At 49.7% G+C, this 27145-nt stretch overlaps 1 protein-coding gene and 2 long non-coding RNA genes across 6 annotated transcripts in view; 2 read left to right on the top strand and 1 right to left on the bottom strand.

Annotated features, from left to right (window-relative positions):
* Positions 1-27145, bottom strand: part of PRKCA (protein kinase C alpha) — a 404614-nt gene that overhangs the window by 30025 nt on the left and 347444 nt on the right. For both annotated transcript variants that reach the window (XM_043585073.1, XM_043585072.1), the window contains 5 exons: positions 26693-26866; positions 24610-24701; positions 21985-22047; positions 20963-21101; positions 412-492 (listed from right to left, as the gene is read on the bottom strand). In XM_043585073.1, the coding sequence (XP_043441008.1) occupies positions 412-492; positions 20963-21101; positions 21985-22047; positions 24610-24701; positions 26693-26866 (549 nt within the window). The remainder of the gene's footprint in view (positions 1-411; positions 493-20962; positions 21102-21984; positions 22048-24609; positions 24702-26692; positions 26867-27145) is intronic.
* Positions 3964-11392, top strand: LOC122485803. Of its 2 annotated transcripts, none has more exons than XR_006297951.1 (3): positions 3964-4071; positions 8217-8342; positions 11211-11392. It is a non-coding gene; the product is annotated as an uncharacterized LOC122485803 (long non-coding RNA). The 2 variants fall into 2 exon arrangements; XR_006297952.1 differs by lacking the exon at positions 11211-11392 and adding an exon at positions 8513-8814.
* LOC122485802 lies at positions 14970-26758 on the top strand. 2 transcript variants are annotated; one of them, XR_006297949.1, is made up of 5 exons: positions 14970-15299; positions 17756-17905; positions 21645-21854; positions 25618-25749; positions 26670-26758. It is a non-coding gene; the product is annotated as an uncharacterized LOC122485802 (long non-coding RNA). The 2 variants fall into 2 exon arrangements; XR_006297950.1 differs by lacking the exon at positions 14970-15299 and adding an exon at positions 15331-17416.

The raw sequence follows: 27145 nt of genomic DNA on the forward strand, positions 1-27145 counted from the left end.
TTCTTCCTTTGATAACAATCGCGATGATACACAGTGGGCAGCTGCTGGGGTAGTGTGTGCAGACAAACGTGCAGGGACCCGTAACCTAACCTGGTGTTGAGATTCTGAAAACCTACAGAGGCCACTGTCGTCCTCCGTGGGGCTTTTGTGTACAATATGAAAGCTACGTTGTCTGGGCCCCAGGTTGCAGCTTTCAGTGTGGGGTTTTTATGACCAGGAGATGACTGCTGTGCCTACTGAATATAACCCCCTTTCAAGGGGGGGTGGGGTGGGGGTGGATGTCTCCCTCTTTCACCTAGGTTGGGGAAGTCAGACCAGCAGCAGCCGGGTCCTGCTACCGTGGCCCGAACCGAGCTGAAAGACTCCCGTTATCCAGCAATAAACAAGCATGGAAACGTAGCAACCCGTTACCTGCCCAGCTAGCATTTCATATAAGAGGACGCCATACGCCCACCAGTCCACGGATTTCCCATACGGCTGATAAGCGATGATCTGTGGGAAAACACAAACATCGATTACAAATATTGGCGATCAAAAAGCCTGTGTTAGAACAGATACGTCAAGCACGTAGAGCTTTCTGCACTAAGTGGGGAGGGCCCTGCAAATCAGACACACCAGGAACCACCACCCAGGAACTCACTGCACAAAACCCGTTCGGGAACAGCTCCTCTGAATCCACCCGGAGAAACTACACAGCACTGTCTGAAGGTTTAATTATCCTCATTGGTGAAAAACATTTGGACAGTGAGGTGGATTTAATTTTTGGAAAAAGCCAGAGGCCATTCAGACCCAGGGTCTGGTAAATAAGATAATCAAGCTATGTAACAGAATTTTGCTAAAAGTCACAAAGATGATGGCGGGGATAACGTATCTGAAGTTTTTCACAACATTTTTAAAGCGATACAAAATGATCAAATGTAACATTTGAACCTTGTCTGAATCTTGATTCAAACCAAACCAACTGTAAGAAAAAATCAGGAACACTGAAACATGGTCTTGATGATATTAAGAAATTATCACTAATTTTGTTAGGTGGGAAAATGGTATGATGATTAGTTAAAAAGTGTCCTTTGTGTGTATATGTATATATATAAACCACATCTTTATACATTCATCAGCTGATGGACATTTGGGCTCTTTCCATAGTTTGGCTATTGTTGATAGCATACAACGGAATATTACTTGGTGATCACAAAGAATGAAATCTTGCCATTTACAACAACGTGGATGGAACTAGAGTGTATTATGCTAAGCGAAATAAGTCAGAGATAAATATATGATTTCACTCATATGTGGAATTTAAGAAACAAAACAGGGGGCGCCTGGGTGGCTCAGTCGGTTATGCACCTGACTTCGGCTCAGGCCATGATTTCATGGTTCCTGGGTTCAAACCTCACATCGGGCTCTGTGCTGACAGCTCGGAGCCTGGAGCCTGCTTTGGATTCTGTGTCTCCCTCTCTCTCTGCCCCTCCCCCACCCATGCTCTGTTTCTCTGTCTCTCAAAAATGAATAACCGTTAAAAAAAAAAAAGGGAAACAGATGAACATAGGGGGAGGGAAGGAAAAATAAGATAAAAACAAGGAAAATAAAAGATAAAAATAAGATAAATAAAAATAAAACAAGAGAGGGAGCCAAATTATAAGAGATTCTTAAATACGGAGAAAAAAACCCCTGAGGGTTGCAGGAGGGGTGGTGGGTAGGGTCGCGGGCATTAATAAGGGCACTTGTTGGGATGACAGGGTGTTGTTGCATGTAAGTGATGAATTACTAAATTTTACTCCTGAAACCATTATTACGCTCTACGTGAACTAACTTGGATTTAAATAAAAAATTTTTTAAAAAGATTAACTCAAAAGAAGTGTCCTTTTTGGTTAGAAATGTATTTATGAGTGAAATGCACGAGAGATGAAATATTTATGGGTGAAATGACATGATACCTTAGATTTGTTTTACTTTTTAATTTTTTAATGTTTACTTATTTTTGACAGAGAGAGAGAGAGAGAGAGAGAGAGACAGAGCGCGAGCGGGGCAGGGGCAGAGAGAGAGGGAGACACAGAATCCGAAGCAGGTTCCAGGCTCTGAGCTGTCAGTACAGAGCCCGAAGGGGGGCTCGAACTCACGGATGGTGAGATCATGACCTGAGCCGAAGTCGGACGCTCAACCCACTGAGCCACCCAGGCGCCCCAGATTTGCTTTAAATACTTAAGATAAGTGGAAAAGGATCAGAGTAGATGAAATGAGATGCCCCAAATGCAGGCAGCTGGTGAGGAGCGGGGTGATAGCTCGCAGAGACCTGTCCCCCGACTGCTCCCTCCATCTTTGTGGCTCTCAGAAGTAGGAGAATAATCCCACGACCTGCCCTCATGGAAGAGGGTAACACTGATTTGAATTTCTAGCTCACAGGCTATTAAAACACTGGTATAGCTGCCTAAGGCACACAATCCCTGCCCCCTCCCTCCACCATGGATCACGCCCCAGGATTCCAGGTGAAGACGTCCCAACAGGTACTCGGCAAGACCATTCTGCCATTTTGCATACGCATTTGACTTTGAAACGTTCCAGGCTATTTTTTTTAATGGCCCATGATGCCTAATGAAATGTCCTGGGACATAAACAAACCTTCTGCGTGTTTCTTCCTCTCCAAGTCTTTAATGTATTACCAATATTTCTCCCTGTAGGACGAGAAATACAAGCTCTGGTGGCTTGCCTCAGTGTGGGCGGCACCCGAGGGATACACGCTTGGATCTGACAGCTTTAGAGCTCATTTCCTTGACAAGAAAATGATAACCAGAGGAACCTATGAGGGGGCCTTCGTTTCTTTTTTAAACTCCATTTGCTCTTTTTTGAAAACTTGGAAATTGCACGCACACAGGGTATAAAAAGCCCTACTAAAATGAGCTGCCGCGCGTTACCGGATGACGGACATTGACGCCTGTCATTCTGGTTCCAAGACAGGAAATAACTGGATCAAAGCTTGTCTTGACCAAGTAGAACAACAAGAGAAATGCTCTTTGGGAGAGCAAAGACATACATTTGCTAAGCACCTCCTATGTATCGGATGCTCTAGGAACACTCTGGCGAACCCAATGCGGCAGAAATGATTATTCTTCCCGTTTTATAGGTGAGAAAGCTGACGTGGCCAAAAGTTTCAGAGACCTGCCCAGAGCCAATCAGTTCGTAAGTGGTGCCCTGAATATTGACATTTTGTTTTAAAAATACAGTTTATGGCTTTCAAATATATGTAATCACGCACACTGAGAGCACATAAAATATTAATCATAGGGCTTCAAGGATTAAAGAGGTTTAAAATCACCGTTTTAGTAGCTGTACCTCTAACATTTCAAAAGCACTTGAATAAAATTTGTTCTTGCAACTGTATGAAAACCAGTCCCGGAAATCTATTTTCATGAATCAGGGTTTTAGTTACTCTGTTTCTAACACAGGCAGAGCGGAGGCACCGTGTTGCTGTGGGAATTAATCAAGCTGCAGAATGGTGGGGGCTGAGTGAGGGAGGTCACGGCGTATTTCATATCCTCTCGTCTACAAATATCTGAGCAACCTGACCAACCAGACTCCTCTCCCGGGTGGCAGCAAATGCCACCTGAGTTTGGAAAGCTGTCAGAGGTCATGGGTACGGAAACCCTGTTTTTGGCCTGAATGATTCACAAATTCTGAAAGCCAGGCCCCTGAAGGGTTTTGTTTTGTTTCGTGTCTTGCCTCTTATTATCAACTTTGGTTCCACTTGCTTTTTATTTTCTGTTTCCACAGCATTAAACTCTCATGACTTCTGCTGATAACACCCTCTCCTTCCTCCAGGGCTTACCAAAGCAGAACGTCAAGTGCCAGTGGCTCGTTTTTCTCGGTGATAGCACTTGGCAGCCTCTGGAGCCCGCCAGCTCCGCAACTGGGGCCAAGATGACAAAGTCATGCTGAATACTGCAGCGCCTTCAGCTGTATTAGCAGGCTGGGATTTGGAACTCGGTGGGAATTCTTCTTGGGGCAGCTCACAGTGTGTCAGCCCTGGCTTGTGCGCTCGATGAGACGGGAAGGTCCGGAGAGCTAAGTTACAAGGTACAGTGGTGCAACCTTACCATCGCAAATTCATTTTTATTTTGTTTTTTTAAGTTTTTTTTTAATGTTTATTTATTTTTGAGAGAGGGGGAGAGAGAGAAAGAGAGGAGAGAATGAGCAGGGGAGGGGCAGAGAGAGAGGGAGACACAAATCCGAAGCAGGCTCCAGCCTTCGAGCTGTCAGCACAGAGCCCGACGCGGGGCTCGAACTCACGGACCGCGAGATCGTGACCTGAGCCGAAGTCGGACGCTTAACTGACTGAGCCACCCAGGCGCCCTGCAAATTCATTTGTAGAATGAAACATGCTTTTCCCCTCAATGATGAGCTGCTATTAATAAATAGCTCCGATTATCCAAAATCTCACTGCCAAAGGGAAATGGTGTTAGGGAGCCCCATTGGAGATAAACATTTAAATACACATGATGTAGGATGTTGGCTGCCCTGCCCGTGAGCTGTCTACACCTGTGCTGTGTGGTACAGTAGCCATTAGCCACAGCGGCTCCTGAGCATTTGAAACGCGGCTTAGTGCAAACTCTAGGTGCAAAATACACACCAGATTCCGAAGACTTGGGACCAAAACCGTAAAGTATCTCATTAGTATTTTGGAGATATTGTGTTAAATAAAATATGCCAGACTTAATTTCACCTGCTTCTTTTTTCACTTTTAAAACTGTGGTTGCTAGGGGGCGCCTGGCTGGCTCAGTCAGTAGAGCATGGGCCTCTTGATCTTGGGGTCGTGAGTTTGAGCCCCATATTGGGTATAGAGATTACTTACTTACATCTATCTATCTATCTATCTGTCTATCTATCTATCTATCTATCTATCTATCTATCTATCTATCATCTATCTATCTATCTTTAGAAAAAAACAAAACAAAACAAGAATATGGCTGCTACATGCAGTTTGGCCTGCATTTTATTTCTACTGGATGATGCTGGTCTACACCCCCTCACAGGCTCCTGCAACGCACTCTGGTTCCTGGGCTCTTATTGGCCCAGGGAGTCAGCTTTGGGTTGAGCACCGGGCTCAGAGACCACAGAATAGATGGTGAGGCTCTCTTGTTTCTGTCCCCACTGGGGATGGGAGCAGGTGTCTCTGGGATGTGTGGGCCAATGGAGGCTTGCGGCCAAGCCCTGCAGGGGGGCGGGGGAGGGGGGGGGGCTGAGATGGCAATTTGGTTCCCACAGCAGAGAACCTCACAAAAGAGAGGCTGACTTGGCACATCTCCCTTCGGCACATGGAGGGTGGCCTTTAGCTTCAAAGACAGACCCCCAACAGGGCCACTGTCATTCAGCTTTACTGCTATTTGTCATCACGATCATTTTCCTTACACTTACATGAGCCAATTGCCTGGGGGAGATGTCAGGATGTTTCAAATGGCTGCCTGTCTTGTAAAAGTAAGATATGAATGAGCTTTCTTCCAGGCCGGGCACAGGACCAGGAATGAGGGGGGCAGGGAGGAGGGGAGGAGGGGGGGTTGGCTTCTCATCTCTGACCAGGCCAAAGGCCACAGTTGCTGGAAGGACATTGCTCAGAAACCACCCACCTTCCACCCTCTGCCAGGGCTGCGTACTCAAAGGCCTCTCAAAGAGGAGGGGGGGCTTCAGACGCTTTTGGGGGGGCAGCATGGTGAGGTTCCCAACGCTGCTGGCAATAGCACCCAAGACTGTAGGCAACGTCACCATCGTGGTGCTCGCTGTGCGCCAGGCTCTTTAGCCCGTTAGCACGTTCAGCCCTTGTGAGACTTTTAGGAGACTTTTCCTCACCATTTCAAAGGTGAGGAAGTGAGGTTAAGGAGCTTGCCCAAGGATAGATGATACACAGCAAGTAAGCCGCAGAGCCAGGATTTGAACTCTGGTTCTCCAGACTCGGCATCCACACGTCTGACCTTTTTTCCAAACTGAAGAGCAGCCCATGACCCAGTGTGGTTCCCTAGACGGCTATGGCGGGAACTGACCCCAAAAGGGGTTCAAATGCTGAACAGGATCACAGCTGCCAAGATGGCCACTTACTTGGCTCAGGAACTCTCACCCTGGAGGCCTGGTCTTAACGGGACCCATGAGATCGCCATGTGTGTGAAGAGTCACTCTCCTGTTCCTGACGGTACCCTGACTGGACTCAACTCCTCATTTTCACACCGTGTTTACTCGCCGACCCTCCTGAACCCGCTCTGATCAGCGGCCTGACCACAGAAGGCTCTCTCCAGGCTGCCATTATAAAATAGCACTGGCCTTTATGCATAAAACATGCTTGAGGCCTTTTACCGCCTCACGGCAACAAAAGATATCTCTTCCTCTTATTAAAAAATAAAAATATTTCAGGGGTGTCCGGGTGGCTCCGTTCATTGAGTGTCTGCCTCTTGGTTTTGGCTCAGATCACGATCTCACAGTTTGTGGGGTGGAGCCCCGTGTCAGGCTCTGCAATGAGATCACAGAGCCCGCTTGGGATTCTCTCTCTCCCTCTCTCTCTGCCCCTCCCTTGCCTTGTATGCTCTCCCTCTCAAAATAAATAAACAAACGTTAAAAAAAATAAAAATATTTTAATTTTTTAAATATTTATTTGAGAGAGAGAGAGAGAGAGAGAGAGAGAGCGTGCGCGCGCACACATGAGTGGGGGAGAGAAGGAGGGAGGGAGGCACAGAATCCAAAGCAGGGTCCAGGCTCTGAGCTGTCAATACAGAGCCTGATGTGGAGACTGAACTCCCGAACTGTGAGATCATGACCTGAGTCAAAGTTGGACACCCGACTGACTGAGCCATTCAGGCACCCCTAAAAATATTTTGATGAAAAAATTATGGTTGTTTTGAAAAACATCGTAAGTTCCCAAGGGCAGATCATGGAACACAAGAGGCCCTCTTTATGTACATGGTGGAAAACAGAAACGTGTCAAAACAGTCGGGGAAAAAAGATCAGCTGGAGTGTCTTCTGGGTGTTCTGTCCCGACAGCTGGGACCGTGAGTTCCCGAACCGTCTCCTCCACTCCCTCCTCTGGGGCCCACAGACCCAGGCCACGCCTCTCCTGGAGCCTTGGCCACTGAGACTGCTTCTCTGCCCCCACTCAACCCCTAGAGGCCTCCCCAGCAGGGGCCGGGCTGCCCTCCTGGGCAATGGGACCCCGCCCAGCATCACGAAACCACCCCGAAGCTTGTGCTGGAGAAACAAGTAGATCTAATCCAAGCCCAAACTGTGGGCACCACTGACCTTTTAAGCGCAAAATCCAAAGTGCCTGTAGGGGTGCTGGGTTGCTAAGGCTGCAGGGAGCCTTTGAGGTGCTTTGCAAAAGTGTCCTCAGGGTTCTGAAAAGGAACCTGAGGTTCAGAGTAGCTAAGTGGCTTGCTTGAAGGTCACCGGGCTGGTTAGTGACACTGTCTCCTGACTGTGTCCCCTTCCTATAGCACCAGGCTTGGGCCGAGCATGAGAAATAGGAAAGCTTCATGGTGAGTGGGGGTGAGGCAGCCGTTCCCCGCCCCTGCCCCCCACCGCCAGCCAAGAGGCTTCCCAAACACCTTCTGGGAGGCACGTCCAAGCCCAGACTGCCAACAGCCACTGCACAGGAAGCACACCGTGAGGAGAACGCTCTGAACCTGACTTCTGGGGACCAGCTCTGCCATGTGGGAGCTGTGTGACCTTGAACAAGTTGCTTAGCCTCTCTGAGTTTCCATTGCCTCAGCTGTGATATTGGAAATCGGGCACCTACCGGGTCAGAACGCGGTAGGGGATAAAACGGCCTTTTGTATAATAAACTGTGTTTACTGCAGGTGAGTTGAATGTATTATATGGCTCCATAATGCCTAACATCGGAAATAAGAAACAGCTCCCGGGTATGGCAGGCAGGCGAAAATGAAATCAAGGCAATAAACGGAACCCGGCTCACAGGAGGACAAAGGAAACATTCTGCTATCAGAGATTATATGCGTACTATGCATTAAACACCCCGAAATGATGGCTGGCACCTGGCAATTCTCATCAACACCAAACCTTCCATTCACTCTATCTGCAAATATTAGCTTCCTATGTGCCGGACATTGCTCTAGGCATGGGGTACATAAGCAAATAAAACAGATTTTAAAAGCCCCTTCTCGTGCAATTAAAGTAATTTTTACCAGAGCAGCAAAACTTCAGGTTTCTCTTTTTCTCATTCACAGACCCTCCCCACTTCCTCCTTCCCTCACTCGTGCTGTTTATGGCTAATTGCACGTTTCTTTGGACTGGGCACTCTGCTGGGCACAGGGATTAGGACCCGATCTAGCGAGACACAGACACGAAAATGGGTAAGTAACACTAAAATGTAATACCTTATATCAGGGATCTTAGCACATCGTGTGACAAATACCTGCTATGTTTGAAATATTTGGACAAAATGCATTATATAAGTATAAAGAGAATTGCCACAAGATGAAAATGGCATGTCTGGAGTCTAAAGCATATACTTTCTATTTAGACAGAAACTGTGGCTCCATCTAGGATTGGAGAGAACAGAAAATGACTTCTCGAATGACAACAAAGGTGCTTTACAATCTATTCATAGTACCCACCTCTTCTCCATCCCTGATGGCTCACTTTATGGGAACAGAGAGTGAACAGGAGGACAACTGAAGTCCTGCTCCCCCAAAAGGTCATAAGAGGAACACCTGGCACTAAAATGCTTTGTAACGATTAACACTGGCTTTAAATTTTTTTTTCAACGTTTTTATTTATTTTTGGGACAGAGAGAGACAGAGCATGAACGGGGGAGGGGCAGAGAGAGAGGGAGACACAGAATCGGAAACAGGCTCCAGGCTCCGAGCCATCAGCCCAGAGCCTGACACGGGGCTTGAACTTACGGACCGCGAGATCGTGACCTGGCTGAAGTCGGACGCTTAACCGACTGCGCCACCCAGGCGCCCCAACACTGGCTTTAAAGAGCATCTCCTACAAAAGGGATAAAGGAAGGAAGGAAGGAAGGAAGGAAGGAAGGAAGGAAGGAAGGAAGGAGGGATGGAGGGAGGGAGGGAGAAGCAAAGCCTGGAGGGAGACCAAGCCTGGTGATTACAGACCCCCTTCCCAGGTCTATCCCTGACTTTCATTTACAGAGAAAGACCAGAAGCTATGTATCTTTTAATTAATAAAATTAAAATTTTTTTTTCATGTTTATTTATTTTTGAGAGAGAGACAGAGCATGAGAGGTGGAGGGGCAGAGAGAGAGAAGGAGTCACAGAATCCGAAGCAGTCTCCAGGCTCTGAACTATCAGCACAGAGCCCGACGCAGGGCTCGAACTCACGAACCATGAGATCATGACCTGCGCCAAAATCAAGAGTTGGATGTTTAACAGACTAAGCCACCCAGATGCCCCAATTAATACATTTTTAAAAGAAGTTTTAGGGTCGCGGCAAAACTGAGCAGACTGCACAGGGTTCCCATATACTCCATCCACACACGTGCAGTCTACCCTCCCCCCCCCCCCCATGAATAGCCCTCACCACAGTGATAGGTTTGTTACAACGGATAAACTACATTGTCGCATTATCCTCATCCAGAGTTTAGCTGGGGTTCACTCTTGGCATTGTGCACTCCACGGGTTTTTGAAAACGGATCGTGACACGTATTGGCCACTGTAGTATTGCACACAATTTCACTGCCCGTGCCATCTGTTCTGCCTCCTTCTCCGCTAACCCATGGCCACCACTCGTCTTTTATATTGTCTCCATAGCTCTGCCTTTTCCACTGTGTCATAGAGGCAGAATCACACAGCGTGCACCCTTTTCAGATTGGCTTCTTTCACGTAGCGATACTCACTTAAGGTTCCTCCAGGTCTTTTCACGGCTTGACGGTTCATTTCTTTTTAGGGCTGGATAATATTCCATTATGTAGCTGCATCACGGTTCAGTTAGCCGTTCACCTGCTGAGGGGCACCTTGGTTGCCTCCAAGTTTTGGCAATTGTGGATAAAGTGGTTGCAAACCTCCGTGTGCGGGCTTTGTGCGGACGTAAGTTACGCGGAAGTTTGCATAAGGTGCACGACTGATGGGGTGTATGGTAAAGACTATGTTTAGCTTTGTCAGAAACTGCGGGACTGTCTTCCAAAGTGGCTGGGCCGATTCTGAGGGAGCCACAAGTGAAATTGTGAATGAAGTGCCCGCCTTTCCAGGCTGCAAAGAAATACCCCTGCACCTGGCATTTCTTTCCCTCTGGGATGTGTGCTACTGAGTTGTGGCAGGTGATCTGTGACCCTTGAGGTAGGCATTCATGCTGAATCAATTACACGTGGGAAAGTGATCCCGCTTCAAGTCTTTGTGATTCTTCCCAGGAAACGCTAATCTCCTGCTTGGGCTAATCTCTCTCTAGCTCCTTGGTAACACGTGCTGGTCACAGAAGAAATCAGCGCGGTGACAATGAAACGAGTCTGGGAACACATCCGCCTAATTGACTTGGTCACCTGACCTCTTTAGCACAACGTCTATAATCCCTTGTTATGCCGAAGAAATCAAACACCGCTTTAGACACTCTCCTCCCAACCTGATGTTTTCAAGAACCTTCTCAACAGTGAGATACATCCTGATACTAACTCTAATAGAGGCCAAACTGGAATCAGAGTTACCCCCGACCATAGTCCTTAGGCCACGTTGTGCTGGGCACTACTGTTTACCCCTGGGGAAGTTGAGGCACAAGCAAGGTCTGGTGCAGTGACACACAGTGGGAACACAGCAGAGCCCGGACTCAGCCTGGCTCTTGTGTTCCCGCTCTCCTCTGCAAGCAGGAGCTGGGAATGGGACAAGGTCATCTGAGACACTGCCTTTGACCTTGAGACCTTCATTCATTCCTCCTGCCTGTTTTGCGTCGTAAGAGAGACGATGACGTTGACTGTGACTATATAAAATACATCTTGGTTTACGATATGCTTTACCTGGCCTAAATGCAGGACTCCATACTGGCCCAGGATGGGTCCACCTCTAACATTTGGGGGATGCCAGGGGACACTGGGACAAGAGTGACGGAGGCCCACATACTGAACAAGTGTCTGAATACACATGTTACAAACCAACGGTTACATGTTCTCTCCTACCACCTTGACCAATATGTCTTCCTGTATCGTTCAGCTCAGGCTGCCGGAACAGAATACCAGAGACTGACTGCCTTAAATCACATTCGTTTTCTCATAGGTCTGCAGGCTGGACATCCAAGACCAAGGTGCCTGCTGGCACAGTTGCTGTCTCGTGGAACCTTCTCTCCTTGGCTACAGCCAGCCTCCTCCTCCAGGTGTCTCACCCAGCCTTTCCTCTGTGAGGGTGTGCTTCTGCTGTCTCCTGGTCTTTCTGTAAGGACATCAGTCCTATCAGCTCAGGGCCCCACTCTGAAGGACCTCATTTAACCTTAACTACATTCTTAAAGGCCCTATATCTCTGCATACAGTCACATGGGGGGTTAGGGAGCAGCCTGGGTTTTGTGGGGACAGAGTTGGTCCATAATGCTTCTCAACTGCCTGGGGGGCAGGATGGACCCTTTCGATTCCACCCACTTCTCTTCTTAGTCCTTTGTCACATCTATGAGGACCCTGTGCACCCTGACCTGCACGTCCTAGCTCTGTCCTCCTGTCCCCTGTATACAGCCACCACTGGCCTCTCCATCGTATACAGGAGTCAGGGCAGTGTCCCTAGGAAAAATGGATCTTAGAGAGAGGCCCGTGTAGGTCATGGAAGGGAGTTCCCAGGTCCCCAGGGGCATGTCCCCCAAGCCCTACAGCACCTCTAACCCTATGCGGAGCGCTAAGGCTGGAGGAGGGCCAGGGGAGAACCCTCTAAAGGCGGAGGTGGCAACCTCCAGCCTGCGGGCCAACTCCGGCCTGCTCCCGTTTGTGTACGACCTGCCTGTGAACAAATGCAAAATGAAAAAAATGTAAAAAAAAAAAAAAAAAAAAAAAAAAAAAGACTACCAGCCTTTTGGCAAGAACAGCTCAATTTTGCCTCTTGGAAAGCTCAAAGCCTAAAACATTTATCCTCTAGCCCTTAGCAGAAGAAGTCTGCTGATCTCAGCTCTGAAACACAGGGCAGGGACCCCTGGGTCCCTCAGCACCTTTGAGAGATACACTTTCCAAGTGCTGTATTGAGGAGCTTCCACTGGGCAACACAGAGCTCAAAACCAGCTGCCTCCCAAAGCCACAGTGACCCCTCCCCCATCCACCCTTAGGGTGACGATGCCACCCCTCCCACCAGACAGAATTTATAGCACCTCCCTTAGAATCTGGGCGTGCTCTGGGCCTTGCTTTGACTTACAGGATGTGGTTGAAGGGACACAGTTAAGCTCCGGGTGCTGCTTAAGGGGATTTATGGCTTCTGTTTTTGCCCTCTTGGGAACCAGCCACCGTGCTGAGAAGCTCTGGATAAACTACTCAATGGTGACAGATCTCATGGAAAGACAGACGACACAGAGGAGAACCCATGGGGCCGTGGCCAACGGCCAACAGCCCGATGACAACTTGGATTCTCCAGGGCCACAGAGCCGTGGTAGCCAATGCCCCCAGAAGCAGTGAGGAGTCAGGCCTGCCGAGTCCTGCCTGAGGTTCTGACCCAGAGTCACAGCATTCACATGGTTGTTGTTCTAAGCCATGAAGTTCGGGGGCAGTCACACAGCAACGGATAATTGAAACAACTGTCAAATAACAGACCAAAAAAAATGTATGGGGGGCTTCCGCTGAGGCAGCCAGGGCAAAACTCACGTAATCTTCGAAGTCATACTCTGAGGGTGATACTGTGATGACCCCCATTTTACAGATGTCACCCCATGTTCTTAAAAGAGAAGAACTGCAGCCAAGAGCTCACTATACAATGTTGCAGAAAAAGCCACCTGAAATCAAACAGGAAGCTTCCCCTCAGGGGTGGACGGTCTGCGTGGGGCCAAAACACAGTAAAAAGGAATCAGTCCAGAATCAAACGTATTGTCACCTGCCTGCTGGTCCCCCTCCAAGTGCTTCTCAAACTCAGTCACGGCACCCGTCACCGGTCTCTCTCAGGGCGGTGGACGGGGGTGCCTGGTGCCCACGCGGGACCCTCCCTACCTCAGGCCTTCTCTGCTGAACAGGGAGCTGTTCCAAATGTTCACTGTGTATCTGAACAAAATAACTACTTGTGCAGTAAAGGAATGACCTAGGAATTAGGAATCAATCCTGTGCCCGTGGGAGCTTTATTAGTTGGAATAAAAGACTCCCGAGAATGGGGAGGTCTCACAGTCTGGTGGTCTTTCTAGAAGCGTTGGGTAACAGGGCAGTAAGCGACAGACTGAGGGCGGAACCTGGCCACTGATGGCATTAGGGCAGCCGATCTGCCCTTGATGGCCCAGGGTCCCTGCCCTGCCACTTGCTATCTATGAGGCCTGGGCAGGTCACCTGTCCTCTCTGTGTCTCCTGTCCCTTGTCTGTAAAACTGGGTAACACCACTCGCCTCAGAGGCCTAGTGTAAGGTTTCAGCAGGACAACAGACATAAGCGCGTAGTCCGTAGGAGGGAATGAGTCGGTGTCAGTCATCACTCTCAAGATATGCCCCCCTCCATTGCAAAGTAAGAGGTGAAATAAGATGTCAGGAATCTCTGACCCATTTTTACGGGACTTATTTATTTATTGTTATTAAAAAATTTTTTTTAATGTTTATTTTTGAGAGAGAGAGAGAGAGAGAGAGAGAGAGAGAGAGGCAGAGCATGAGTGGGGGAGGGGCAGAGAGAGAGGGAGGCCCAGAATGAAGCAGGGTCCAGGCTCCGAGCCGTCGGCACAGAGCCCGACGCGGGGCTCGAATCCACGAACCGTGAGATCGTGACCTGAGCTGAAGTCGGACGCTTACCCGACTGAGCCACCCAGGCGCCCCTGTTTTTAGAGGATTTTAACAGCTCCCCAAATGAAAGGCCAATGAATGCAGCCACAGCACATGGGGAACCCCATGAGGGCTCTGCAAACAAGTCTGGGGACTGAGGGCAGCTTCTTTGCAGTGATGGAGTGAGGCACTCGTGGGGTACATCTGAGCCAACCTCTGCAGTCCCCTTCTCCGGGGAGAACAGCCACTACGAGGGGCAGCAGACCGGCCCTGGGTTCAAGCCCGGTCTGCCCTGAATTGGGGCCGAAGGAAACAATGACCGCATCTCGTTGCACCTTGGGCTCGTCAACTGGAAAACAGAGCCACTGACACCAACCTCGTAGAGCTGACTTAAACAGAAGACAGAATCAGCGAGGTGCTCTGCCTTGGGTCTAGCTAACCCACGAGAAGCTGGCTTATCTCGAGGAAGAACCGGAAGGAAGTCGGGAAGAAGGATGGGGCCCGCAGAGGCCTCGGGGACCACAATGTCACAGAGGGGGCCAAGTGCTCCGGAGAACAGGGCTACGCTGATAAAACCCTGAGGCCAGGTGAACTGAGACACAGAGCTGCAGGCAGATGATAACATATGTGAGACGATATAACCAGCCTAATTCCTGGAAAGGATCTGAGGACAGTCACACAATTTAAGAAGAACCACCCAAGGGAGAGCCTGGTCTTGGCTCTTTAAATATTTCTTGGAGGGAAGGCAGCTGCTTCATGTTCTTTTGCAAAGCCGGAGGCATCAGACCGTGACCTTGCACAGAGGGGGCACTGGCCCCCGAAAGCAAGCAAGCCACCCTTCGGCTTATCATTCTCCTTTAATGAAGCACTTCTCGGCTCGCCGGTGTGGCGTGGGGCCGGGCTCGGAGGCGCCGATCCTGGAGGCGCCCCGGCTGGTGCCGACTGGCTGCTCTCCCTCTCTCACTGCCCCCCTTTCTTCTCAGCTGCGCAAGGCCTAATTTACTGCCTGGCTGCGTGCACCTCGTGAGTCCTTTTCTCATTTAACCATCAGACCCGTTCTAATCTCCATCCCATTCTACAACTCTTTCCCCAAAGGCCAGGACGTGTCTCCTGGGGCGTTGATATTCTGGCACTTTGGGCCGTCTGGGGGACCCAGGCTGATGGCCCACCATTTTGGACATTCGGGGGTCTCCAGTGCACCAGCTCTCGTGGGTCGAGGACGTGAGGCACGTGGCTGTCCCTTGCAGCCCGTCTCGTGCCACCAGCATCAGCTCTTGGGAATCACCTTGGGATTCCCCTGCTGGCAGCCTTGGGAATCACCTAATGACCTGCCACGGAGTTCCTGACCTCTCAGTGCCACAGCCTCAGCTCTGCTCTGTGGCCGAGCCCCTCCTCCACAGCAGGAACATGGCATGCTGCACCTGCTTTTCCCAGATACACTCCACCCACCAGGTACTGCTCCAGACCCCGGGGCTAGGGGCTCCGCAGCAAACAAAACACAGCGATTCTGCCACGGGGGGCCAGGCGGGCTAGACAGACAGACAGACAGACAGACAGACAGACACACACACACACACACACACACACACACACACACACACACACGAGTCCTGACAGGGTGTATCCGAGGGTGATGAATACCATGGAAGGAGAGCAGGGAGGTGGGCAAGAGTGCTGAATGGGGGCCGGAGGTCTGCAGGTTTAAACAGAGTCACCAGGAAAGACGGCCTCCTGCAGGGAGGAGTCCCCTCCTCTCCTCAGGAGGGAGTCCCCACTGAGCGGAGCAGGGCACCTCCTGCCCCCAGGTCCCTGCCTACCCCTCCCGGTGAGGATGACTTCCACGTTCTTCCTTCCTCCTGCTTCCTTATCCCATTCCCTCCTGACCTGTGGGATGCTCTCTCCCCACCCCCCACCCCCCTTCCACACACACATACCCTCTATCTTCCTTCTTCCTCGCTCTGAGCATGTTCCCTCTGGTCTGGAAACATGCTCAGCCTTACTGACGCCTCCTTCGCCTCGCTTCCCTGGGGGTGACCGTCTATCCACCGTCCCCCTGATCATTTATCATACGTTCCCCTAAGACACGGTTCCAGCCTGGCGGCTGACGCCCACCCTCCACTCAGCGTCATCTGGCTTCTGCCGCATCATCACCACATGCTCTTAGGGACGGCTGGCTCCCCGTGGCCAGATCCCCTCCCACCCCCACCTCCTTGACCTCTGCCGTCCCTGGCCATCTCTGAGTTCGTGAGCACTTACCTTCCTTAGTGTCTAAGACCCTATGGCTCCCTAGTTCTTCCGCTTCTCCGGATGCCCCTTGGTCTTTTTTCCCCCCATTCCTAAAATGTGGCTCCCCCAAACGTGACCCTTGAACCCCTCCAGAACAGGTCACAGCTGGTGGCCCGTTGGCTGAATCTTACCTCTGTCCATTGCTCTTAACTTTTTTCTTTTTTGAAGTTTGTTTATTTATTTTGAGAGAGAGAAAGCACGAGTCGGGGAGGGGCAGCGAGAGAGGGGGAGAGAGAGAATCCCAAGCAGGCTCTGTGCTGTTACAGTGCTTGACCCCATGAACCGTGAGATCATGACCCGAGCAGAAGGCGAACGCTTAACTGCCCCTCTTATACGTTTTACACCCAACTTTGAACAACTGGGCAAATTTTACATAAAAATGCAGACTTCTGGCGGCTGTCATAGGCAGTACGGGGCTGGCCTTCCCATAGGGATGGAAGGAGAAGCCACGGCCCCCCAGGATAGGTCTCCGGCTCCCTGACCTCATCCAGCCCCCAACCCTCACAGGAGTCTGCACATCTGCTTGTGGCCGGCGGGCTGTAGGCCAGCTACTGTGCCCACAGACTGTTCTGGTTCCCTTGGCCACGTGGGGGGTGCCATCTGCTCTTGCCGAGGGGAAGGCCGTCTCACCCACGTCCCTCACCCCACGTCTCTCCTGGGTTGCCGTGGCCCATTTCGAACCGCCTCCAGCTCCAGGCCCCTCCCAGGTCCTCGCGGGCCCCCTTTCCGTGCCGAGCCTGCCAGGGACTCAGCAGGCACTCTCCTGGCTTCCCAGGGGTCTGCCCAGTTGTAACAGCAGGAATACACCCCCCGAGTCACTGACCGCAGGTAGACAGAACCGTGACTCCGGTCCCCAACTCCAGGTGAGACGGACAAAGGGAGTTTTCTCTGATCTCTGGGGGTGGGGCCACAGGTGGAAAGAATACCAGGGCTCTAGGGTCAGAATGTCTCAGGTCCAAATCCTACCTCTGCCTGTCATCAGCTGTTGTGTGGCCTGGGGCGGGTCACTTCATCTCTGCTCATGTACAAAACGTGACAAAGCAGAAGATGTGCTGGAGGGTCTGGTACAGAGTAGTCACTATGTCATGGGTCACTGCCCCTGCCACAGCGAGGGTTCCGCGTGGCACAGTACCACATGGGGTACTCAGGGGTCCGCCAGCCAGAAGCAAGCCCTTTCCCTGCCGCCTCTCTTTCTTCCAGGAAACAGTGGGCAATGCTAGTGTTCACAGTCCGATTCTGAGCTGCCGGGGGGTCCTGACCCTGCAACGGGACTTCACTTTCAGGTGGGGGATTAAATCCGGACGGCGCTTCTGTGCGCCCTTCTCAGGGGCTCGCGCCCACCCCAGAGAATCCTCTCTATGCCAAAGCCAAGAGTACCTGTAACGTCAGGTGCGGGTATCATTTTCTGATTAGTGCCCCTTCCGTGGGTGTCCAACTCAATGCCAGAAGTCCTGTCTGTTAGTGACATTGTCTGCCTTAGCTTATCTTCACCGGTTAAGGAGATGCCACAATGTTAATCCATTTCAAGGGTTTTGAACAAACAGTCATAAATATTTGAGCCTCTGCTTTGCCTATTAAGGGAAATGCCATCGAAGATAATTATTTTTACCTCTGCCTGACAGAAAGATTTACACAGAGGACAGGATTATATTACCCTCTGAGCAAAATTCAGAAACCGTGAACCACGAGATGGTCCTCGTCTTCACTGTGATTATTCCTACGGCTGAATATGCCGAATTCCTGAACCCGGAGGGGGAAAATGCCGGCAAAAGGTAAGACAACCTACAATTACCGCGCAGTGAGTCCCCCAGGTGGTTCAGCTTATTTTTCAACGAAAGCCAACTAGGATCTAAACACGGACTCTGGGGTCTGTTGGCGTGAGGGCCACGTTTTCCACACTGTAAGGCACGTCAAGGACAGGGCCCCGTGGGATACGCTACCCCAGTGGCACCCTGCTTGGCACGGTACGTGTGTGGCGTGCTCTCTGAGCCCACGAATCGCTCAGGATCAGAGCGGTGGTTTAACGACGTGGGCAGTAGAATGGCCGGCGGGCAGCTTGAGCCTGATGGTGAAGCCTGGTTCACGCACTTCTCAGTAATGTGGCCTCAGACCCTCACTGCCTCGGGCACCTCATCCTAAACGTGCCGTGAGGACCACCAAGGGAGGCTGTGCAGAAGACCGTAGGGGTTCGCAGTGCAATGTGGCGGATGAGTCAAGTGAACGATGACCACGGCAGGACCAACCCGTCTCGCGCCAGACAACGCTCCGAGCTATGGACAACGACCTCATGAGGTCCACATTATTATCCCCACTTCACAGGTGGGGAAACTGAGGCACGGGATACTTAAGCAACCTGCCCAGGTGGCTGAGGTGCACTCAAATATGATGGCTGCAGTTCTAGAAACGGCTCAGGTGAAAAAGGCAATCTCCAAAGGTTATATACCGTACGACTCCCTTGAGTGACATTCTTGAAATAACAAAGTTATGGGAAAATTGGTGAGTGGTTGCTGGGAGGTGGGGATGGGGACGGGAGGTGGGGATGGGGACAGGAGGGGGGACAGGAGGAGGTGGGCGTGGCTATAAAAGGCTCCTAGGAAGGGACAGAACCATACTGTCTCCTGACTGTGGTGCTGGAGAACTGAATCTATACACGTGATCACGTTGCACAGAACTAAACATACACACAAATGAGTACAAGTTAAAAAAGAAAAAAAAAAAGCTCCAAAGCTACCAAGATATGTTATAGAAGCATGTTTATGTGTACTTTGAGGAGGAGAGTGGGAGTTTATCAAATACAGTTAGATGAGACACCATCATGAGTGTGGTGGGATCCGCTGCGTCCCCTTCCCCGAAGGTGGGTGCATCTGAATCCGGAATCTGTGCATATGTTAATTTTACTTGGGAAAAGGGATTTTGCAGATGTGATTAAGGATCCTGAGACAGAGGGACAAACCTGGGTTATCTGGGTGGGCCCCACGTAATCACAGTGGTCCTTAGGAGAGGGAGGCTATGGGGTTAGGGTCATAAAAGACAGAAATGGTAAGTAAAGACACTATGCCATGGACTGTAGCCATGTAGAGACTGGAAAAAGGCGAGGCAACAGGACTACCCCTCCCCCCCCACCCCAGAGCTTCTGGAGGGAGCTTAGCCTTGCCAACAACTTGACTTTGACCCTGTGAGACTGATTCTAGACTTCTGGCCCCCAGAGCCTTAAGATAATAAATTTGTATTGTTTTCATCCACTAACTGCAGGGCTATTCTTTGTAGCAGCAACAGGAAACTAATACAATGAAGAACATTAGAAAAAAAAAAAAAAAGGACAACAAACATCAATTGTTTGGAGCGGCTCATCTCTGTGGGAGGCTGTCATCCCCAGGGATATCAGGTAGCTGAGGTGTTACTGAACACAGGAAGCTATTTGTTTGATCGCAGAGACTGGGTCTTAATGGAGATGAAGTTCAAACCACCTTTCTTCCTAAAAACACTGCCATTCCCTGTCACCACACTCTTGTAGGAGCTGGTGGGTGTTAAATGAAGCAGGCACAGAAGGTGTCAGAATAAACACTGCATCAGGAAGTTGTATTTTTACTGTATGATCTTCCCCATTCTTTGTGTTTGAAAAATATGACACTTCAAGCTCATGTGATGCCTGGAGATCGTGATGCATGAATTCTTTGGTGGGGGGAGGGGAAACCCCACTAAGTCATGTATCAAGATAACATGTCACCTTTGTGGTTGGGAATTTAAGTTTCTGAGTAAATGTTCTAAGTCTATGTCTCCACACTGTCTGGGCATGTAACAAACAAACAAGCTCTTACTTAACAAAGGGAAAAAAATTTAGCTTCCCTTTTGGAATCCTGGCTACCACCGAGGGTCTGTTGGGTGCAGGACGCCGTATTTGGTATTTCTGTCCTCAGAGCGATTCTACAGGTGTAGAATCTCTAACTTGCCGCTGTGGAAACAGGGCTGCAGAGAGCTTAAGTGACTTGCCTGAGTTCCCACAGCCTGCAGAGAAGAGAGTCAGGACTGAAGCACACACTGGGCTGATTCCTACGCGCGTGTCTTTTTCAAGATACCTACTGCCTCTAAGATAAACATTTGGGGCAACAGGTTAAATAAATGCCACACAAGCTGCCAACAGCTAGCGCGAGAGCTCTGCTAGAGGGAAGGATGACCTGACTTTGTTACTTTCTGTCATGCTGCAGCTCAGCTGGGAAGAAACTGTTGCAGCCACAGGGCTGTGGGTGGGGACAGAAAGTTGGCTACACAGTGACCCAGGGTTACAGCCCACCCAGTCGCTGGCGTGTAGGAAGATTCACAACAGGAAGAAGAGTACTCAGTACATATTGTAACAAAGACGAAGCAACGTGGCCACTGTTGCAAACACACATCTTGGAACCACTGCCTTTACGACCGCGCGGAAATGTTCACGATCAATTCCAGGGTGTCATTTAGAGAACCAGTCACTTGGATTTTACCAAAAAGCCATCATCGGAACCACCTTCCGACCCAGTTTTCCCAGGCAGAACATTTTTACGAGCCAGATCCCCCTTTCTCTGCCCAACAGTGTAGCTTAAATTGTTTTGACCATGACCGTGTAAGAAATCGATTTCATTTACCACACAACACGGCTCCACGAAACGAGACATATCCTTACCGTGTGGCGAGCTCTCGTACTTGTTTTCTAATTTGCTCTAGTTCAGTTTAGTCCATTTTGTGCTCACTGACCTAGCGATTCACTAATGATGCCCTGCCCCGGTGAGGCTGTTGATTGTAGTTGCTATTTGAAAGGTCTGGTCTAGAAAACAAGGGTGAATCGGGGTCCCTACCTCTGGAGCAATGTAATCTGGAGTCCCACAGAAGGTCCTGGTTGTGACTCCATCCATCATGTGCTCTTTGCACATCCCGAAGTCAGCAATCTTGATATGCCCTTCTGAGTCCAGCATGACATTGTCTAACTTCAGATCCCTGCAAGGAAGCAGGACAGCATCAGTGTCCTTCCCATGACACTACGTGGTTTGCTCTGAAGCCACTGAGACCGAAGGATATCTGACTAGCTACCATCTCAATGGCATATAACTATGGGTCCCAGGAGAGCTGGGACAAGGAAGTAACTCTTTCTTTTTCTTTTTTTAATCTCCAGAGAGAGCTTAACATAGCACCTAGGACACAGTAGGCAGTTAATAAACGCACACCGAATCAATGACTGAATGGCTGGACTAGTGATCCCCGACCTCGGCTGAGCATGATTCTAATTTAGCAGATCTGGGCAGATCTCAGTCAGATGATTTACTCATATCCCACAGGAGGGGTGCCTGGTGCACAGCCAGGTTTGCAAAATCACAGGTTTAGAACAACCTCATTGGGTCACACAAGTGTCCCTTCCATTCTGCTGTATGTCTTTTACTCTTCAATTAACACCAGAATTCTTTCTTTGGCATCAGACTCTCACTGTAGATAACAACCTAAAGGATTTAATTCAATGGTTTTCTTTCCCCTGCCTCTCCCTAGCTCCCCATGTTCCTTTCCTGCCGAGCATCTATAACAGAAATTCGTTTTCCATTGCTCCCTGACCTCCGTTCCAAAAAAAGGCAGAGGAAGGAGCTGCCAGGGGAGAGGAAAAAGCATGTTTTCTTGTGGGAAGCAGAAGCGAGACAGAAAATCTTTTGACATCCGGAAATCAGAAAGTGGCTCTGATTTGCCAGGAGGCTGCCGACAAAGGTGGGTCCCAGCAGGTCTCTGTTACCTCAATGGGTAGCAATTCCGTGTCTTAAGTCCCCACCACAGAATTACGCGCACACAGAGGTGCAGGGGTCCGTCGCAGTGCTGCGGGCAGGGATTCAGCACGCACCTGTAAATGATTCCTCTTTTATGAAGAAAGAACAATCCAATGGAGATCTCTGCCGCATAAAATCTGCAGAAGGAAATGCTGGTCAGGCCTCTGGCTTGCTCTTTGGATTCCTGAATGTTTCGTACCCTTCTAGTTCAGGCATCAAAGAGATACTAGAATGGCAGAAGATCCCGGGACGCTCAGAGATCAGCATGGCCCTACCCGTGACTAACTCTTTGCCCTTCCCTCTGCCGAGGCATTTTACAGCTACTCCAACCTCCCGAGGCATTTTACAGCTACTAAGTCAATGAGACAGGTTTATTACCTGTCTGGAAACCAACACTTCTTGTCTGAGGTGGGTGGACAGGTAATTTACTGCTTAAACGAAATTTCGAATACAATCTTTTAAAGAGTGGCTGCTGGAGTATTTTGTGTCAGGACTCGGGTAGAGTGGAGAAAACTGCCATTTTCCTATTTGTGGACAGTGCCTAGTGAGGCACCCTGGAGCTGGTGAACTCACCGCCCCCCCCCCCCCATCCTCGCCCCAAGTGCTGAGATAAATGGGACACGCACCGTGATTCATACTCGAGTTTACCCTTTTAAATAATTCATAATAAACTCAGAGTAAATGCTGAAAGAGGTTTTAAAATTTGCAGAGTGTTGAGGAATCTTTGAAGTCTGAGAAGCCACAAGACTGTGCCTGTGCAAACATCACACCCAGGAGGCTTAAAATAAGCAGAGAGCAACCTCTCTAATGATAGGGACCAAACTCTTACTGGGGATGGGGGTGGGGGGCACCCCTAAGGTCCGGCAGGAGAAGGACGGGACGGGGGGAGGGAAATGAGACAGGATTCCGGGCGACTTTTACATTATCTTTCACGCTTTCCTGTATTTTGAAAATAAACACTTTCCAGGAACTCAAATACAACGTTAAGGCCACCGAACGAGATGCCTTAAGGTCACCTTGCAACCTAAGGTCGCTATTCTGCTACTTGCTCTTTCCAGCTCTGTGTTATCAAGCTTTACTTTACAATCCGAGCATTTTAATGCTTTATAAGTACCAGAATGAGAGAGGAGATAAAGACAGGCATTTCTGAAAACTGAAGAGCAAAAAATAAAACCAGAAACAAAAAGAATCCCCCTTTGCATTAAAAAAAAATTTTTTTTTAAACTTTTATTTATTATTGAGAGACAGACACAAAGCATGAGCAGGGGAGGGGCAGAGAGAGGGGGAGACACAGAATCTGAAGCAGGCTCTGAGCTGTCAGCACAGAGCCCGACACGGGGCTCGAACTCACAAACTGTGAGATCATAATCTGAGCCGAAGTTGGTCGCTTAACCGACTGAGCCACCCAGGCACTCCTCCCTTTGCATGTTTTAAAGCTTGTTACCACAGAATTCCCTCTTCTACCTTTAGTTCATCTTCCCTGAGACACATCAACCAACCCGCAGAGGCCAAACACTCCACAGACTTAGCTTTTAGACTGAACATGGGCCAGAATCCCATTAACATTTGCTAACTTAATTAATCAGGGCACGTGCCCACTATGCATCCTCGCTGAGGGAAATGAAAGAGCTGTTTGTATAGATTTGCTTCTGCTGAGTGTCCTGTGACCTCCTGGCCCCTGAAAAATGGTTTGATCTTTCAGGTATCAAAGTCCCTGCCTAGACGGGCAATTCTCTGTCTTCCCCTGGGGCCCGTGTCTCTCCCCCACGCTGCTGACTCCTGCGGCCCCGATGAAACCCTCCAAGCGGAGCTCCCGGTTCTCCCCCAGATCCTCTCCTCCTTGGCGGCTGCTCCCTCCCAAACCGAAGATGAGGTATCACCCGAAGAGGTTTCTCTCTTATTCCTCCAGACTGTTTCTCAAAGACCCTTACCCCTCTTTGGATCCAAGGTCAAGACCGAATTAAAGCTCCGCTGTCTCTCCTCTACACAGATTTTCACCAACCCCCTTGCACCGGCCCCTACGCTCCCTCCTTCCCTCCTTCCTTCCTTCCTTCCTTCCTTCCTTCCTTCCTTCCTTCCTTCCTTCCTTCCTTCCTTCCTTCCACTCTTGGTTAGCGGGGCTCTGTGAAAACTTAGCCTCGGGGTATCAAGCCCCACTGAGCCCCCCAACAGCCTTCGGTGGTCCTCAGCCAGGTGCTCCACCGGACTCATCATCGGGAGCTCCTCCCTGCCCCCCAACCCAATCTCAAACCGTCTTCTGCCCCGCTGGCTTGGGCAAGAACATTCCCTGAAGATGTTCTTTCCTCACTCTCCTCTTTATCAGGGCTTGCATGCTATCTGTGCTGCTTCTAAAGTGACGGCTACACATGACAATGGTCCAGAGACTTCTTCTACTCCACGTCAGGCGGTGAGCTCCCCGAGGGCAGAGAAAGCCTTTCACATCCCAGTGCCTGATGCATCGTGGGTGTGCAAGGGGCTGACTCGATCAGTGAGGGTAGAACCGGGGGCAGGGGGGAGGATACACCGGCATCTCCAATTCACCGGAAGTAGAATAAACCTCTCCTTTGGAAGCGCATAGATGGACCCAGCCAAGAAGTCTGCCCCCTGGGAGGTTCCAGTGCTCAACTCCAAAGTGGCAAAGCCCCATCTTCCACATTTGAACTGTCTAAATTAAGGGACTTAAAAAAAAAAATACTCACACTGCTTGTGGTTCCTTAAATTTTCCTACTTGCTGGATGTGGTACATGAGGTCCCCACCATTGACGTATTCCATGACAAAGTACAGTCGATCCTGAGGACCAAGGTTCAACACGTGAGTAGGGCTCGGCCACGGGCCGAGAGGCTTCCTTCACTCTTTCCAGACTCTGCTTGGCTTTCGCATTAGTTAACAAACTGTGGGCCATGCTGGCAGAGCTGATCAGTGGAGCCGAGCCCTTCGAGATTTTTCTTCCCCGATAAAAAATACGTAATGAACCCTAGTGCGCGAGGGCCTTGGGAAGTATAAAGTCATTATGTAACTCTGAAATAATGGCCCTCTGTCAACATGTCTGCCCCCTTCTGGTTCCGTATGCTCCCTGTTACAGTAATGGCCTCACACGCTCTTCCCCTTTCTCCTGCACACATACTGCACGTTTAACGGATGCTGTGAAGAATCCGTACGGGCTGATTATTGACTCTTAACTGGTGTTTCTGGTTTGCGGCATCTGGGGGGCAAGCCACAGTGATGCAGTCATATGTCTCACTGGATGCTTCTGGAAACAAATCTCATGAGCTGGGTTGGGCTCCTAAATTATAAATGTTCAATACTGTGGGGGAGGGAACTATAACCAGAGAGGCCAACCAAATGTTCTTTTGCATCCATAACAGGCCCAAACATTGTTTCTTATTTTCTGTCACTGGCGTGCTAAGTGTCGGCCCCGCGGAGGGCGGACATCGTAGAACCCTGTGTATTTATGAGGACATTGTAGCGAGGCAGATGGGGAAGCCGGGGTTGAACGGCACAGCACACCCGGGTGAAAGCCTACCTCGGCTCGCTTCTAGACATCATCGCCATTTCACGGAGGTTATGAAACATTCAAGTGTTGCACGGGGAGGGACAAAATGATGAAGCGGCTGCTGACAGCCGGGAAACAGCTCCAGAAGCTTCTATCTCTAGCTTTCCTGTTAGGAATTTTAACTCCATCTTTATTTTTATGTTTTCTTTCCAGAGCTTAAACAGTGTTACCAGTGTCCTGACCAGGGGGACGGGACCTGGGCCAGGGTTCGGAGACACGGACCCCTCTCTGGCACATCATTCTTCCCTCCCTGGCCAAGGGATTTTAAGGAGAAACGTTAAGACAGTAAGTTATTTTCTGGCCAGAAGGAAGTTGAAAATAATTAAACTCCTAACAGTAATAATTATAGCCACTTATTACTGAGTCATATCTTAGCAAGGGCAGCCATCGAGGAGTAGAAAGCCTGTCTTTGGTGCCACAAAAAAAGTTTATATTTCTTGCAGGGCACTGGCAAGCTCCATGCCAGGAGCTTGGCTGATCAGTGTTTTGGAACTTGTTTTGTCCTCTTTTTAGTTTTCCTGGAAGACAGGGCTGGGCAAACTTTCTGTAAAGGGCTAGAGACAGTAAATACTTCGGGCTCTGTGTGGGTCTTGGAACTATTCTACTTTGCCTTCATAGCCTGAGAGCCACCGTGGATGATAAGAACATGAAGGAATGTGGCTGTGTTCCAAGAAAACAATTCATGGCCACTGAAATGTGAATTTCATCTAATTTACGCATGTCACAAAATATCATTCCTTGTGGGTTTCTTTCCTCTCTAACCTTTCTTAGAGCTCATGGGCTGTCCAAAACAGACCAGATGGCCAACCCTGCTGTGTGCAGGAAATAAGAATACACCCTTTCAGGAGATCAAGTTTCCTAATGTTCCGAGGCTCTGCTTGGCAACTGATCAGTAGCCTTAAAAAGCCGGGACCGTGAGTTAGTTTATTGGTTTTGTATCCTTAGGTCTTAGCACAGTGCCTGGGATAACAAAAACCTTTCATGCAAATGTCTGCTGAATTCAACAACATTAATGCCGCGCCTCTCAGTAGGGCACATCCCAGAGAGGGGACACCCCAAAGCTACCGGTGGTGCAACAATGGGAGGTTGTTCCCAGCTTATGCCTTTCTTCAGCCTTCTCCACTGGAGTAAGGTTGATTCAGACGCTTAGAACACTCTGGTTCAGGGGTCACCCTTGGTAGCACATGCCGTGTGTTGTGCCACAGGTACACTCTCCCAGGGTCCTTACCACCGTCTGGAAGCAGGAGTGTAGCTGTGTCAGGAACGGGGGCTTGTCAAGCAAGGCCAGGACTCGCTTCTCCACCATGGTGCACTCCACGTCGTCATCCTGAATCACCACGTCCTTCTTCAGGATTTTGATGGCATACAGTTCTTCTGTCCCCTTCCTGTCAGCGAGCATCACCTGGGAGCAGACGGAAGGCAACCTGAAAACTCTGACCCTACGTCTGGTACTGGGGGTAGGGGAGGAACCTGGTCAGGTGACCACTCAGACTGTTCTGGTTTGTGCAAGTTTATAAATGTGTGATATAAACATATTCATAAAGTTCCATTTTGTGTGTGAATTTTGAGATACTGCATGTCAGTGTAGATTAAATTCCTCCAGCCCTGTGTAATTTACAAACTGTTGGGATTTGCACCCTGTGTAGGCTACGGCCCCATGATGGCGCTATTGTGGCTGCTA

The sequence above is a fragment of the Prionailurus bengalensis genome, chromosome E1 (assembly GCF_016509475.1).
Source record: "Prionailurus bengalensis isolate Pbe53 chromosome E1, Fcat_Pben_1.1_paternal_pri, whole genome shotgun sequence".
Lineage (NCBI taxonomy): Eukaryota > Metazoa > Chordata > Mammalia > Carnivora > Felidae > Prionailurus > Prionailurus bengalensis.